The following is a 15,641-nucleotide window of genomic DNA, read 5'->3' as shown; positions in this document are numbered from 1 at the left end:
CTGGCCAGAATTCATGTGAGCTACTCCATGTCCCAGTGCCTTTGTACACTTGTGCTTGCACACACTCTCCTGCCTGTTGAAAACTGGATTTTCTTCTCAGAACCTGGATGTTTGATGCTAAAGCAGTTTAGATTACTTAAATAATTCTGGCAGAAATGTAAAGTTTCTGATTAGGGAGCATTTCTCCTCTTCAACTAAAGGACTCAAATTTTTTTTTGCTTTATTGTCTGGGTTTTAAATTTCTCTGTGGAAACTCTTTCAGAATATAAACAAAAAAATCTGCTGTCTTTTCTAGATGAGGGAGTGGCCTCTTTGTTTGTTGAAAGCACCATTCCTCATCCGATTGTTTCACAGGTGTCCTCTATGGAATTTCTTTGATGTTACTGTCATGGTTTCAGTACACTAATGTCACTAATATTTGATGTGTGTGGCAGCCTCCTTTGTCTGCCTGGTATCCAAATGCAAACTTCCCTCTTTTTGTCAAACCTCTTTGTGGAAAGGGGGTATTTCTGGAGTCTTCCCTGCTATTCTTTCTGGCCATTAATTCACAGAATCACAGGACATGCTGAGTTGGAAGGGACCCACAAGGATCATTGAGTCCAACCCTCAGCCCTGCACAGGACCATCCCCAAGGGTCACCCCCTGTGCCCCAGAGGATCATCCAAACGCTCCTGGAGCTCTGGCAGCCTTGGGGCTGTGCCCACTGCCCTGAGGAGCCTGTTCAGTGCCAACCACCCTCTGGGGGAAGAACCTTGCCCTGAGATCCAACCTGAGCCTGCCCTGGCATAGCTCCAGCCATTCCCTGGGGTGCTGTCACAGGTCAAGACAGGGAAGAGTGCCTGCCCCTCGTCTTCCCCTCACAAGGAAGTTCTTCTTGCCTCCCTGTCTAAACCACCGTCATATCATTTATCTCAACTGCGCGGGGTTTGTGTTGCCCGCATCTACAAATATTCACGTGAATTTAGGGTGTTGCCCACTTGAGGCTGGCTTGGCGGTGTTGTTTGCCGGACCCCCATACGTGTGGGTGATTCCTGCCCGTGTTTCAGGTGTATTCATCGTGGCAGCCAAGCGCACTCCCTTCGGGACCTACGGGGGTCTGCTGAAGGACTTCTCGGCCACCGACCTGACGGAGCACGCCGCCCGCGCCGCGCTGGCCGCGGGCAAGGTCTCCCCCGAGATCATCGACAGCGTCGTCGTGGGCAATGTCATGCAGGTTGGTGCCCTGGAAAATCCACTGGTTGGGGGGTTTTTCAGTCAGCTCCCCTCGGCGTGGTCCTGTGGGCAGCTTTGCAGCCAAGAATAAAGCGAAGGGGTGGGAGTGAAGCAGCATTTGTAGTGTAGTGTTTCCTGTTCGTGTTTGAGGGACATGCCCTACTGATTTGTGGTACTGTTGGGAGCAAGGCTTAGCTTTCTTCTTATGGGAGCAAAAGTAGTTTAAACTGGGACAAGCTGATCTCCTAAAAGTGTGTATTCATTAACTGGTTAGTTGCTAATGCCTGGTACATTTCCCCTGTTTTAATGGCTTGAGTGTGTAACTCAGTGATCACTTTTCCACTGAATTATATAAATCCCTTTTTATCTTTGATTGATTTGAATCTATTTCCCTTGAGTTTTCTGTTGGATTTTTTTTTTTTTTTGGAGTTTCCTTTGAGCTGAAAGGATCCATGCCTTGGATGGAAGAGACATTTGGTCAACCATACCTTTTCCAAAGAGTCTGTGAGGAGTATGATGTTGTATTCTTGGTACCACTCTGCAAAACTGCAGTTATCCACTTATCTAGATGAATGTCTTTGTTTTAGGCAAGACAGCAAAGAACATTTCTGGGTTTGTTTTTTTGTCATAATTTTTTTTGTATTCTGACTTCACCATAGGAAGTATAGTTTTCTTTTGCACTATTTCAAGGATGCAGATGAAACAAGTTACCAAACTTTCATGATATGGGAATAAATATGCAGTATTCCTTGTTAAGAATTTTCAGCCAAGAGTAACCTTAGATTACTCTGTCTCCTACAGCTATCACCTCAGCTTCTTTTATTCAGCTTTAAAATTTTGTAAGAACTCTCTCTGACCTAGAAAATAATTGGGGTAATGCTTTTACATAAGAAATAACATTCTCCTAGTAAAGTTTCTTTTCATGTTTAAAGTACACTTCTTTTCCTTTGCATCACACTTCCCCATCCCAATGGATTTTCTTTTTTTTTTTGGTCCTGGATTCCTTTTAGGTATTATTTGATTAAGTAACTATGAATGTATGACCATTTTAAACTCCCCTTCTTCAGCAGAAGTGGCTTCATTAATTCATTCTTTTTGTCTGAACTTGCATTGGCATGCAGCATTGTCCATAAAGCTTTGTCTTTATAATACTTATTAGCTTAGGGCACGATACCCAAGAGCATAAGTGTTCTCTGTGTTTTCAGGGTTAGTCTGAGCAATATTATTTTACCTTAAAGTAATTGCTGCTCACCACTCAGGATCTGTCCTTATACAAATCTGCTTTGTGCACACTGTTTTAAAAATAAGGGATAAAGGAAAACATAAGACTTACTAAGTTGCTGACTTAAATCTTAGCATCTGTAGTCCCATTTTGGCCTGATGTCTGGCTTTTACAACACACACTTTATTTAAAATGCACATTAAGACATTGACACTTTTATTAGACAATGTAGAATGGTATCTTCTCTGAAGTGAATCAAGGTTCTTGTTAGGACTGGCCGTATTTCTGCTGAACATACACTGTCTTCTGCCTGATGCAATTTACACCATCCTGACTTTTCATCAAGACTTTTGCTTTCCAGTGGCAAAACCTGCTGTTTGTTCTGTCCGCAGAGCTCCCCAGACGCGATTTACATCGCAAGACACGTTGGTTTGCGCGTGGGAGTTCCCATCTCCGTGCCAGCGCTCACTGTCAACAGGCTCTGTGGCTCTGGTTTCCAGTCCATTGCCAATGGGTGCCAGGTACAAAGCTCTGTACTTCTGTGTTGGTTGTAATCTTTGTCAGGCTGTTAATGTGAGAGAAGAGGCAAGTGTAGGAACACGTCCTTTGTGTTTGGGATGAGTCTGAACATGGATTTTTAGCTGCCATTGGTAGAGACTTACTATTGTCCTGCATGTTTGTGGGTTTTTTTTGCAGGGGTTCAGCCTCCACAGTGCCACGTTTTGTGGTTGATTTTTAAAATGAGAACAGTACTTATTTTTGGTTTAATATAAGGAATGCAGCAAGTGTTAGCTGGTGAAATGGAGCTCAGCTGTGCAGTAGTTGAATCCCATGATCGTGTTTGTCTGGATTGGAATTACTGGGCTTCAGGACCACCTCAGGAGGCTTTCATCTCTTGATCAGTTTATATTCTCACCTGGTTAGCTGCATTAGCAGGAGCTTGTGCTTTTTAAGTGTTTTTGTTCAAAGATCCAAACCTCTCATGGGTTAGGTAATTTATGGCGTCACTTCTTTTAAAATAGAAGAGAATCAACTTCTCATTGAGCAGTTGGCCAAAACCGCTGAGTAAGGTGGTACAGGGGGAGTTTATTTCATTTGTTCCTACATTTATTTTACAAATACTTGAGCAACAAGATAGTTGGGTTTGTGTTTTCTTTTTTTTTGTCTGTTTTTCTTGGCCAGAGGATTATTTTAGGTCTGATCCTCCAGAGGAAAAAAATGTGAAAGACAATGTAGAGTTAAGGTTACATGTTTGCAGTAATATCCATCTGACCACTTTTTCTAGTGCCTTCTGCAAAGGCCATACACACGCCTGTCCACACTGAATAAAAGTGCCGGAGAATTTGACCACTTTTATTGAAAGTAAAGGCTGTGATGTCCTTTCCAAAGATGGCATTTAGTCAATACAGCTGGTGTCTCCGTATTTCTCTGGCACACAACAAAGTTGCAGCTTCTGTGCTGAGCTGCATGAACATTGACAATTTTTTTAGTAGCTACAGAAAAACATCACATATCAGTAAAATCAGTGACTTCCAGGCCACCACAACTTCTTTGGGATGATTCCACCTGCTTCCATTCCACTACGCGAATAACCTTAATAGTCCAACTCAGTGAATTGTTTTAAGGGAAGCACAATTTTTCAGTGGTTTGATGGTGCGTTTAAGAATTAGGACTTTTAGGTTTTGTGTGCTTTGCCAGTGATGAATTGGCGTATTTTGGGTACTTTTGGCAGCTTACCTAGCTAATGTCTTCTAAAATTATGTCCTATTTTTTTGAATCATTGAGGCTTTGAGGTTTAATTTGTGTTTCTTTTGAGAAGATTGGGAGCTTAAAAACACCCAACTCAGCCATCTGTGAACCTAACCACACAAGCATGCAGAGGCCTAATGTCTTTGTTCCTCTGTCCTGTCGTGTGTGCACACCCATAGTCTCTTCCTTCATGGATATAATCATTCCTTGCTGAAAGGAAAAAGAGGGAATGTGCCGTGAAGGAGACAGACCCCAATCTTAATAAACCTTTCATAAATATACACATGACTAAGTTGGAATTCATTCTTGTTTTGTGGCTTTGTAAGTGACAAACTGTTTTTTTAAAACAGTTGTTTTTTTCTTACTCAGACACTAAATCCTTTATCTGTTTTGTTTTTCTGTTAACAGGAAATTTGTCTTAATGAGTCAGAAGTTGTTCTGTGTGGTGGAGCTGAAAGCATGAGCCAGGCTCCATATGCAGTTCGAAAGGTTCGATTTGGAACCAGATTAGGAGCAGAACTCAAGGTCTGGTAATTTTTATTTTTTTTTTTTTTTACTAGTTTTTTATTCTCTGAACTAAGTAATGTTTACAGAGAAATGTAATTATCAGGCCTGTAGACACTAAATCCTTGCAAATGGAACTACTGGAGATGAGATCCGGATGTAGTTGTTCAGAGCATTTAACCAGTATTCACACATTATCAAAACAGTAGGCTCAGGCAATTTTGTTAAGCACACCAGTTCTTCTAGCTTTTCCAAAACCATATTTGAATTCCTCTTCTGTGATAAACGTATCGATAAGTTCTTAGACACAAAATTTAGTTCACTTGGTACATCCCATGCAAGTACTGTATACAAAAACTTGTCAGAGTTTGTGAAATAGAGGCATATATAGTTTAGGCAACACTAGTAATGCTGGCAGTAGATAGGCAGACTGGTAAACAATACGTATACCTCCAAGCTGTAAGCATCTCTCCATTCCAGACGTGGAAACTTAAAAGTTAAATCCACTGACAGGTAAGTGGTTTTTATATTTTCTTCCGAAGATAAATCCCAAGTGAATACTGTGGGAAATGTGCAGCGGAATAAATTGATAATGGGCTCTGATAATTACCACTTACTCAGCGGGTCATAACTGACATCAAAATGCAAAATTTGGATATTTCAGTGTTTCAGCTCTTTTGAGTTTTTTTTTTTTCCTATGTGTTTCCATTGTGAAGGTGGTGAATACGAATTAGGCTTGGCTTTGTTCTTGTGTGGCACTGAGTCTAAGCCTCAGTTCCTACAGAGAACAGCTTCACAAAGTTGCTGGTACACTGAGTAGGTTCTACTGGGTTCTTATCATGGAGATAATTGAATTATCAGGGGAATGGGTGATTTATCTTGCAGAACTTTGGTGACAGAGATAACAAAACCCATCTGAACAGACTGGGCTTGCCTTTATCAGGTTAAGTGAAGTTAGGCTTGGGTGTTTTCTCAGCTGGGATGTTACGCCTGCATAAACCTAGGCCCTTGTAAGATCATTTTACCTGTGTAAACTGTGCCTTTTCACGGTTCCTCAGCTTTTGTTCTTGGCAACCAGACAGGTGTGTTTTCTCATAGGTCTCTAATAAATAATTCACACAGAAGTAAAATGTGCTGAAATACCAAAAATCATAGGCTTTTCCCAAGCTTCCTGGGGCCATGTGGGAGTGGTAAAAAACCACACAAGAGCACAACGTGGATTAAATAAAATAGCACACAGGAACTTGCAGACTGCTTTGAAGTGTGCTCAATCTAATAAATAAATTACCTGTGGGTAACCTGAGTTAGTTTTACAGAGAGCCATTCGTTTCCAAGAGGCTGCTTGGACAGGTAGGAACTGTCAGTAATAAATGTTAACGCTGCTGTGTTTTCTGATTTTCTCCCCATAATGTGCCGGGCAGTTGGAAGACACGTTGTGGGAAGCTCTAACAGATACACACGTTAAAATACCCATGGCAGTGACAGCTGAAAACCTGGCCGCAAAATACAACATCTCACGGGAGGCCTGTGATGGATACGCTCTGAAAACGCAACAGAGGTGCAAAGCTGGTTAGTACACGTAGGAGTGGAAGGGGTTATATGGCACTAACCGCGAATCTGGTCAGTTTTTAGCATTGATTCAAAGTGTTTTCAAGCCTTTGTGTAGCTCGTGGTGTAATTTGTCCTTTGATTTGCATGCTGTTAACTCACGATTTTGGTGGCCCTGCGATACAAGTGGCCCGCTCCTAGGGGGTCTGGCTTTGAGTCTGCAGGTGTTGTGCCCACCAGCAGGTTAAGGAAGGAGCCCCCTTTCCACCTGCCGTCCTGTGCCTTCCTCGTGGACATTCCCCGCCTGTTTGGGCAGCACGTGCTGTCACGTGGTGCTTTTTAACAGCCTGTCACGTGTCAGCTAACTGAACTGGGTTCATGTTCAGAAGTGTGGCTTGCTGGTGCCCCTTTGGTGGGATGCAGCGTTGTCCCAGGCATGCTTGGCTGCGCTCCTGTCTTTCCTCTGCACTGCAGAACCATCCTCTTCCACAGTGTCCCACATCATCCTTACGTATCAGCGTGTGCTGTCTTAGATCTAAATCCTTTTCCTTTCTTTTGCAATGCTGTTCTAAAACCCTTGAGCAGTTAGAGCAGAAGGAATCTCAAGAGAGGATGTTTTTTCAGGGAACTGTGTTTAAAATGTTCTCTGGATGGTTTACATGGCCAAAGCCATATTTCAGAGGCATTCACCTCTGGGTCCCCCAACATAAGAAGGATGTGGAGCTGCTGGAGAGAGTCCAGAGGAGGCCACGGAGATGCTGCCAGGGCTGGAGCCCCTCTGCTCTGGAGCCAGGCTGGGAGAGCTGGGGGGGTTCACCTGGAGAAGAGAAGGCTCCAGGGAGACCTGAGAGCCCCTGGCAGGGCCTAAAGGGGCTCCAGGAGAGCTGGAGAGGGACTGGGGACAAGGGATGGAGGGACAGGACAAGGAGGAATGGCTTTCCACTGCCAGAGGGCAGGGATGGATGGGATATTGGGAAGGAGTTGCTGTCTGTGAGGGTGGGGAGGCCCTGGCCCAGGTTACCCAGAGCAAGTGTGGCTGCCCCTGGATCCCTGGAAGTGTCGAAGTCCAGGTTGGATGTGGCTTGGAGCAACCTGGTCTAGTGGAAGGTGTCCCTGCCCATGGCAGGAGGTTGGAATGAGATGAGCCTTAAGGACCCTTCCAACCAAAACCACTTGGATTCTGTGGTTGGATTACTGTGACGTTTAGCCCTTTAAAAGCCAGTTGTAGGGGTTGTCCTGGGGCTTAACATACATTGCAACCCAATGGTGAATGTAGAAAGCAAAGATCCAAGCGTTCTTTTAGATTCTAATGATGGTACATTTTAACAGCTGCACTGTTGAAGGAAGAGTCTGTGTTTTTTCCAGTTGGTGTAGCAGTGCTTTTTATAACTGTTCTCCGTCGTTTATTACCTTTCCTGCTGATCTTGTTAGCTAACTCCTGCAGTTCCTGGACCCTTTGCTAGAAACTGTGCTTCTTTCTTGTTTTCTAGGATTTTGGCTTGCTGGTTTTATTTCTGCCTGTAGGACCAGTTCGTCTTACTCCACAGTAAAGAGAGAGTCCTGTGTCTAATCAGGAAAGGAAAAGGTTTTGAGGAATTTATTGAGAAGTCCAGAGGTAGCTAAACAACATCAGATATGACAATTTCCCTGTCTTAATATTAAATCCCTGTCTAATGCTATATTAGGTGTTGTGGCCAGGTGCTTTTATGGGCATCTTAGATACCTGCAATGTCTTGAATTGTCTCAGATTGTTTAGCAGATGAATCCCATTCTCAGATCCTCCCTCAAGTGTGATACCTGTGGAGGAGCACCTTGGACAGAATTTTAGTTGATATACAATGCCTTATCAACAGAGAAAATGTGGCTTAGGAGTTTTTTCCACATTTCTCTTTGAGATTTACATCTTCTTGGCTATCTGATAAACAACAGAGCCATAGAATAAAGCAGCAGTACATTTATATCTGTACCAAAAATAAATCCAGTGGTTTAAAGCAAAAAAAAACAGAATAAAAGGAGTTCAGTTATTTAAAACTGAAATAAAATTTTAATGTTTGAGACAAGACTTTCTTTGGAGAAGTTTGAGAGTGTACTTGCACAGTTTTTTTGTACAGATTTAAAAAAAAAACAAAAACAAAAACAACAAAACCCCACAATAAAACATCAACCAGCTTATTTAAGCAAAATGAAGCATAAACATTGCTGCCCCTGAACTTTTGGTTAAAATAGAGCAAAAGTTGTGTGCACATGAAAATATGGCCGTGCTGCGCAATCATCTTGGTATTTTTATTATAGTCCTTTTATTTTCCTTTTTGTGGTTGCAGCTAATGATGCTGGCTACTTTAACGCTGAGATGGCACCAATTGAAGTGAAAACCAAAAAGGGGAAGGAAAGCATGCAAAAGGACGAGCACCCCAAACCCCAGACCACTATGGAACAGTTGGCAAAGCTCCCGTGTGTCTTTAAGAAGGATGGAACGGTCACGGCTGGGAATGCTTCAGTGAGTACGTCAGAGCCCTGGGTTGTGAAAGTGTCACCTCTGTGGTTCTCCAGATTTATTGCCACTGTTTTTATGTCTCACTGAGTCACCTTTGGCTGTCGGTGGTGTCTCCAGATAAAAGTGACTTCTGATTCTGCGGCTCGATGCCCCTGGTTGACTCTTCCAGCTCCGAGATGGCAGGGGATCCTTCAGTCTGCTCCCTAAGCCCTAAAATTTGGTTCTCTGGGTTGTCACTGATCTTTTAGTGAGTCACTGGCACTTTCATGAGCCTTGAGTTGTGCAGCTGATGCCTGCAGTGGCGATGTAGAATTAACCATCCTACTTTCTTTTGGGGCAATGCCTGCTGAACATTTGCTTTACAAACCAGGCCTCATATTAGTGGGCAAACTGCTGCTGGTCATCTTTGTACGACAGTTAATATTCTCTGCCTCCAAACCACATTTTGCTCTTACCCAGAGTGCCTAGCAGCACGTCATTACAGACTGTTCCTCCTGCAGTCAGTATCTTAATTAGTTGATTAATGTTCTTTGGGCCAGAAGGACCACTGTGGTCATACAGTCTGAATTCCTGCCTAAAATAGATCATCACAGCCACAGTAAGTGTGGGTGTCTGTAAAGTATGTTTTATAATTAATAGCACATACATTATCCATTATTAATGGTGTTCTTGCAAGTCTGCAGAATCATGTTTCCAATGCAGGGGAGACTTTGAGAGTCAAAAATGTATTTTACTTTGCTAAAACATTGGAATTAATTAAACATCTATATTTAACTTCCTTTCCCAGTCCTCAAGTAGTGACAGATTGTCGTTTGTTGTTTTGAATAAAAATTGTCTGTTAAATGCTAATTACAGTGTCTTAGACTCTAGCCTTTTCTGAGAGTTTAGCTTAAAGAGTGTGGGGATTTTTTGTTTCTTTGTATTTCCTCACTAAGAATGCTTTTTTCTCTTACTGCAAGGGGGTGTGTGATGGAGCTGGTGCAGTCATCCTTGCCAGTGAATCAGCACTTAAAAAGCACAGTCTTACTCCTCTGGCAAGAGTGGTAGCCTATCACTCAGCTGGCTGTGACCCTTCCATCATGGGCATTGGTAAGTTGCAATAAAGCACGTTATTTTATAGCATCAAGCAGCATCAAAATGTTCTTTTCTTGGGCATTCTGAAGGAAAGGAAAGGAGGCTGCAGTGTACTCAGTCTGGTAGGTCTGAGGGTGTTTGTGTGTCTTATTGTCCATTCCCCTGTGTCAGTCCATCCCTCTCATGCAGAGGAACAGATTTACTCCCCACTTTGGCTGAAAAAGGGTTTGTGCACTGTCTGACCTATCATAATAACAATAAGCTGTAGTCCCCCCAGGCACCTTTTTTCTTTCCCTTTTTACTCTCTCTGTTAGTAAGTCAAGAAAACAAGCACTCTTTTTTAAACCATTTTTCTCCTGAAATTCAGTTTCCTGTAAGCTTTAAATCCCATTGTAAAATGCTTAACTACGAACTGTCTTCCTCACCTCTTGCTGAGGAAGTGTTGGCTATGTGTACACCTTTGAGCAGTTACTCAGGGGCTCAGGCTTAGTTTGGATTGCAACGTGCACATCTGTTCAAGTATTATTTGGCAAACCAAACACTTTCTTGGTTGTTTTAGTCCCATAATTTATGTTTCCTCATCAAGCAGCTTGTGATGCAAACAATTCCTCAAATCCAGTCCAGACGCCCCAGGATTTTTCCCTTCTGTTTAGCTTGTAGACAGCATTGTATCCCAGCATTGCTTCTGCTCTCTGTCCTTCTGTTCAGAGAAGCCATTGTTGACGGGTTCCATGCGCCAGTGGAAATGCAAATGAAGCATTGTCAGGTTTGTTTCCCTGATCAGACTATCTGACTGACACAACCTTCAAAGCAAATGTGGAGGGAGGGTTTATTTCCCCGGGGCTTCGTGCTGTCATTGTGCTTCCTAAACCAGCCCATTCTTCCTAGGTCAGGCAACCCTTCTAGCTTGTTTAAAAACTTCATAAATCATAGAGAGAAACAAGTATCTCAACTCCTTCACACCACAGCTTGTCCCCAACCACTCAAAGAGGCCAGATGAGATTCATGGACGTGGCAGCAGCAGATCTGAGAACAGGACCTCAGCCTGCACAACTGCCCTTTCACATACTGATAGTGACAGGCAGTCCTGCCCCACAGTATTTAGTGAGAGAATTCATTATTTAAAAAAAAAGAGAGAGGGGGAGAAAAGTTTACTTGGCTGTCATTGGTGGTCTTTGTATTGTCCACACGAGGCCCTGCCATTACTCTCAGGCACAACAGGCATACAAAAACCCTTCCTTAATGAGATGCATTTAGAATCTAGTACTAAGCTGCCCGAGGCTCTCTAATACCCCCCGAGCTCTGAACTGGGTCCTTTCTTCTTTTAATTTTCTGTGTCTTTGGTAATTTACCTATTTTTACCATTTTTATTCTTTGAGCTCGGAGTTTTCAACACCTTTTTTTTTTTTTTTTTTTTTTTTTTTTTTTTTTTTTTTTTTTTTTTTTTTTTTTTTTTTTTTTTTTTTTTTTTTTTTTTTTTTTTTTTTTTTTTTTTTTTAGTTATGGGATAGATTTAGAATTGTTAGTGTTTTAGAATTGGGGGTTTTTTTGGATAGTGATCAACCACCATATAACATCTTGATATCTTTGTCCCACAAGCATATACCTAATTAACCCTTTCAAATTCTGTTTGAGCGTGTCTTTCCTTAGGTAGCTGTGCTCAATCAAGAGATTGATTTCCCTTTAGTGGATTATAACAGGTCATAGATGTCAACTTTCTTCCAGAAAACAGTTTTGTTTCAAACTCTGTAATAGTGTCAAAAGAAAATTCTCACTGTCTTCACCTGGCCGAGACCTGGCTCTGAGAGAGCATTTAATTGTTCAGAATAAACCAAATAAATTTTAGAGTTTTTACTGGAAGATTTTCTGATATATTAAGAGCACCAAAACAACAATACCCATAACCAAACCCATGACCAGCAACTCTGGAGCAGCCTGGGTTTTTTTCTCTTTTGTTTACCTCGAGGCTGCGAGTTGTGACTAAAGAATAAACTGATCCAGGAGTACTTGGAAGGAGAACACCTCAAATCTGTCGTGAAGTTGTTCTGTTTGCCTGGGGACTGCCACTTCTCTGGACATGAAAGCTCAGTGTGTGTTTACCAGCGCAGCAGCGCAGCAGTAGTGACCCTCTTTAACTTTCCCTGATAGTATGTTGATAAGGTGACCGGTAGTTTTGAGATTTAGGAGTTCTCTGACCACCTAATAAAGCAGGTGAGTGGCATATCCAGAATTCATTGGCTGTAAGAGGCTCAGTGAAAGGGAACTGGTGAGGCTTTACGAAGCTGTCCTATGTATAACGTGGTTTAGAACACTCTATTTTTTGATTTTTTTTAAAACTTAAATAACTGCATTTAATTTCCAAACAGGCCCTGTACCTGCAATTACCGAGGTTTTGAAGAAAGCAGGACTGACCCTGAAGGATATGGATTTGGTAGAGGTGAGAGGTTTTAACATGCACAGGGATTTTACCCCTGATCTCTTTGGCAGAAGCATTCCACTCATCTGTGTAGGTGTTCCTGCATGTCAGGAGCTGCCTGACCTCTGTCCGTCTCGTTTCTGCCGCGCAGTTGCACAGTCGTTGCAAAAATCTCAGGCATGTGGAAAGTGAAAATGGCGTGATAGCATTCCATGGAATAAAAATACCCTCATGTGACGTGACGGTTTTACTCTGCTGGCTGGGCTGTTCATGTTTTCAGTTAGTCACACTTCTCCGTTTGTGAGCAGGGCCTCTTCTTGTCAGAGCAATAGGCTCTTCCTGGGCACACTGCATCAGAATATACCTTTTTTCATAATACATACCTCATACTTGCTTAGTATTTTAGTCTAATTGGGTTGGATTGACAGTTTGTAAGTTGACTTAAGTATGCTTTTATGAACAGTGTTTAGTATTTTTCTCAAAATGACCCGGTGAAGAAGTTCAGCCCTTTTAATCCTGTGTGCACACACACTGCTGCAAGCTTGTGTAAAAACCGTTATCATTTCTCTGGTGCTTCAGGTAAATGAGGCATTTGCACCTCAGTATCTGGCTGTTGAAAAGGTTTTGGGCCTCGACCCTGAGAAGACCAACGTGAATGGAGGTGCCATCGCTATCGGTCACCCTTTGGGTGCCTCGGGCTCGCGGATCACAGCTCACCTGGTTCACGAGTTAAGGTATGCACACAGCCCTTAGCTGCTGGTGGAGAAAACACTGCTGAGGCATTTCTGCCTGCAGAAGGTGTTTTTTTTTAGCCTGGATTCGGTGTGACTAAACTCTTCCAGTCGATCAGTTTAAAACTGTCCTCGCTGGACTGGACCACTTTCTGAGTGAATTTGTCACCTTTGTGCTGCAGTCCAGCACCTGCACCTGCCTCACATTCCATTCTGTTGCCATTACAGGATTTTTTGCTTCATCTAGATCTGATCCAAGCTCACAGGAACCAGTGGGAAGGTTTCCTTTTTTGAAATGACCTTTGAGCGAAGTGTGTTCTTTTCTTTTGGTAGAGTCACAGAACTGTTTTTGATGGAAGGGAGCTTAAGCCTCGTCTTACTCTAACCTCCTGCCATGGGCAGGGACACCTTTCCCCATCCCACGTTGCTGCAAGCCCTGTCCAGCCTGGACTTCAGCACTTCAGGGATCCAGGGGCAGGCACAGCAACCCGTGCCAGGGCCTCCCCACCCTCACAGCCAGGAATTCCTTCCCAATATCCCATCTAACCCCACCCTCTGGCAGTGGGAAGCCATTCCCCCTGGTCCTGTCCCTCCAGGCGCTTTTCCAAAATCCCTTTTCAGCCCTCCTTAGGTACTGGAAGGGGGATACTTTAAAAGGCTTTAAAATCACCTTTCTCCTTTCATTTCTCTCTTCATTTACAGAAATTCTGACTCTTTTGGCTTGCATGATATGCTTAGCACCATTTTAATCTGAATTTTCCCTTTTTTACTGTTTCCCCACAGGGCAGAGGTTGCTGTATCTCTTTGCTTGTACTTGCAGCTCTGTCTTAGTGTTCAACCATAAAGCCCCAGATAATTTGCACCTTCCAAAAAACTGTTTCTTGCACTGCGGCTGAAGGGAAACTTAGGTTTAAAAATTACCTTCAGGAAGCTTAAAAACTACCCAGGAAGTGTCCAAGGCCAGGTTGGACAGGGCTTAGAGCAAACTGGGAGAGAGGAAGGTGTCGCTGCCCATGGCAGAGGGTTGGAATGGGATGGGCTTTAAGTTCATTGTTTTCTACAGAAATATTTCAACATCAGTTGCGGCCTTCATGATATTTTTCTAGAAAAAGAACAACACACGCATTCTAAAACGTCATCTTCGGTAATACCCAGCTGGTGCCTAACTTTCCTTTCGTAAAATCAGTACAGGAGCTACTGTGGTTTCATAACTGCCAGTGATTTTCACCGCCGGTTTTTGTGTGCAGGCGTCGTGGTGGGAAATACGCGGTTGGGTCGGCCTGCATCGGCGGTGGACAAGGTATTGCTGTTGTCATTGAGAACACAGCCTGAGTGACCCTGGGGGCTCAGCCTGGCCCGAATTACTGACGCCCTGAGAAACCCCTGCCTTCTGTGACAGTAGAGCATCACTGCTTGCCTTTCCCTGTAAGGTAAAGGAAGAGCTGAGAAGTCAGAATTCTGAAGAGAAAAGATTTGTCGATGTCTTTCTAACTAAAGGAAGTGCAACATCAATATAATTTCACACCGATGAAGTATTTCCTAAGAGCCTTTTTTCAATCAAAGTTAATGTATTTCTGTAGGAAAAATTATTTTCATTTCATGGGGATATTGCCTGTCAAACTTGTACCAAACCTGCCTTAAAATAGCAGTCAGTGCAGCTTTTTAAGCAAGTATTGCTTAAATCATTTTTATGTGCCTCTTTTATTATCAGGAAATGTGAAAATATAATCAGAGACCTTCTGAAATATTGATTGTAGACTCATGACTATTAACCTGTTACCCTGCTGTTTCGCAAGGGAGGAGAAAATGAAAAAAAGCTGAAATTTACATTGTGCCTCCTAGAAGATCAATAAATATAACAGGAAAAAAAAAGAAGGCTTGGCATTCTCTTTGCTTGTTTGTTTTAAAATTGAAAAGCCACCCTGAGAATTGTTACTTTTGTGAAATCGGTGCTTGCTTTTGGAGAGACTTCTATGTATGTTACAGCTTCCAAATATCTTGACAAGCACGTTATCAGCACAGATGATTGTACATGCTGCTAGTAACCTTGCTAGCAATCTTTCTTTGCTGTGTGAGCCAGCTGCTTACTCCCATATCATTCCAGTTTTATCCTGTTCATTTCCTGTAAGAGCTTTGCCTCACTAAAGTGAAAGAGTGAAATCCTTTCCCATGAAGTCACAGGGACAGTTCTAATGTATGCAGCTTCTCCCACAACATCCAGCTGAGGTCACCAAGCTCAGAGTGATGTGTTTTCATAAAAGCATGGACTGATTTGGGTTGGAAGGGACCTTAAAGCTCATCTCATTCCCACCCCCTGCCATGGGCAGGGACACCTTCCACTCGAACAGGTTGCTCAGAGCCCCATCCAGCCTGGCCTTGAACACTCCCAGCTTCTCTGGGCAACCTGTGCCAGGGCATCACCACCCTCACAGCCAGGAATTTCTTCCTAATTTCTAGTTTAATTCTACTTTTAAACCATAGTTGAGACCATTGATGATCCCTCTGCAGAGGCTTCCAGTTACTGAGTTGTCAGTGACTTCGTAACCAGAGAGGGGTCCTTCTGAAAGGTGCATGGATGCTCTGGGTTTGGGGGGAATATGCTGCATTCTTATTCTTTAGGTCCTGACTTCACTTTTGAGCCTAGAATATGGCATTCCCAGAAGGGCAAAGCCAGGTCCTGTGCTAGGCCAT

General features: G+C 42.9%; 1 protein-coding gene across 1 annotated transcript in view; it reads left to right on the top strand.

Annotated features, from left to right (window-relative positions):
• Positions 1–14,814, top strand: part of ACAA2 (acetyl-CoA acyltransferase 2) — an 18,590-nt gene extending 3,776 nt beyond the window's left edge. Inside the window, exons 2-10 of the mRNA XM_027896881.1 lie at positions 1,047–1,213; positions 2,827–2,955; positions 4,592–4,708; positions 6,109–6,256; positions 8,557–8,732; positions 9,689–9,818; positions 12,170–12,240; positions 12,799–12,953; positions 14,198–14,814. Of these exons, the coding sequence (XP_027752682.1) occupies positions 1,047–1,213; positions 2,827–2,955; positions 4,592–4,708; positions 6,109–6,256; positions 8,557–8,732; positions 9,689–9,818; positions 12,170–12,240; positions 12,799–12,953; positions 14,198–14,282 (1,178 nt within the window). The 3' untranslated portion in view covers positions 14,283–14,814. The remainder of the gene's footprint in view (positions 1–1,046; positions 1,214–2,826; positions 2,956–4,591; positions 4,709–6,108; positions 6,257–8,556; positions 8,733–9,688; positions 9,819–12,169; positions 12,241–12,798; positions 12,954–14,197) is intronic.
• Positions 14,815–15,641: the final 827 nt, after the last annotated feature.

The sequence above is a fragment of the Empidonax traillii genome, unplaced genomic scaffold, assembly GCF_003031625.1.
Source record: "Empidonax traillii isolate 1590-97213 ecotype Southwest subspecies unplaced genomic scaffold, ASM303162v1 scaffold519:size850040, whole genome shotgun sequence".
Lineage (NCBI taxonomy): Eukaryota > Metazoa > Chordata > Aves > Passeriformes > Tyrannidae > Empidonax > Empidonax traillii.
Note: the sequence above shows the minus strand (reverse complement) of the source record. Positions and strands in the feature narration are given on the sequence as shown.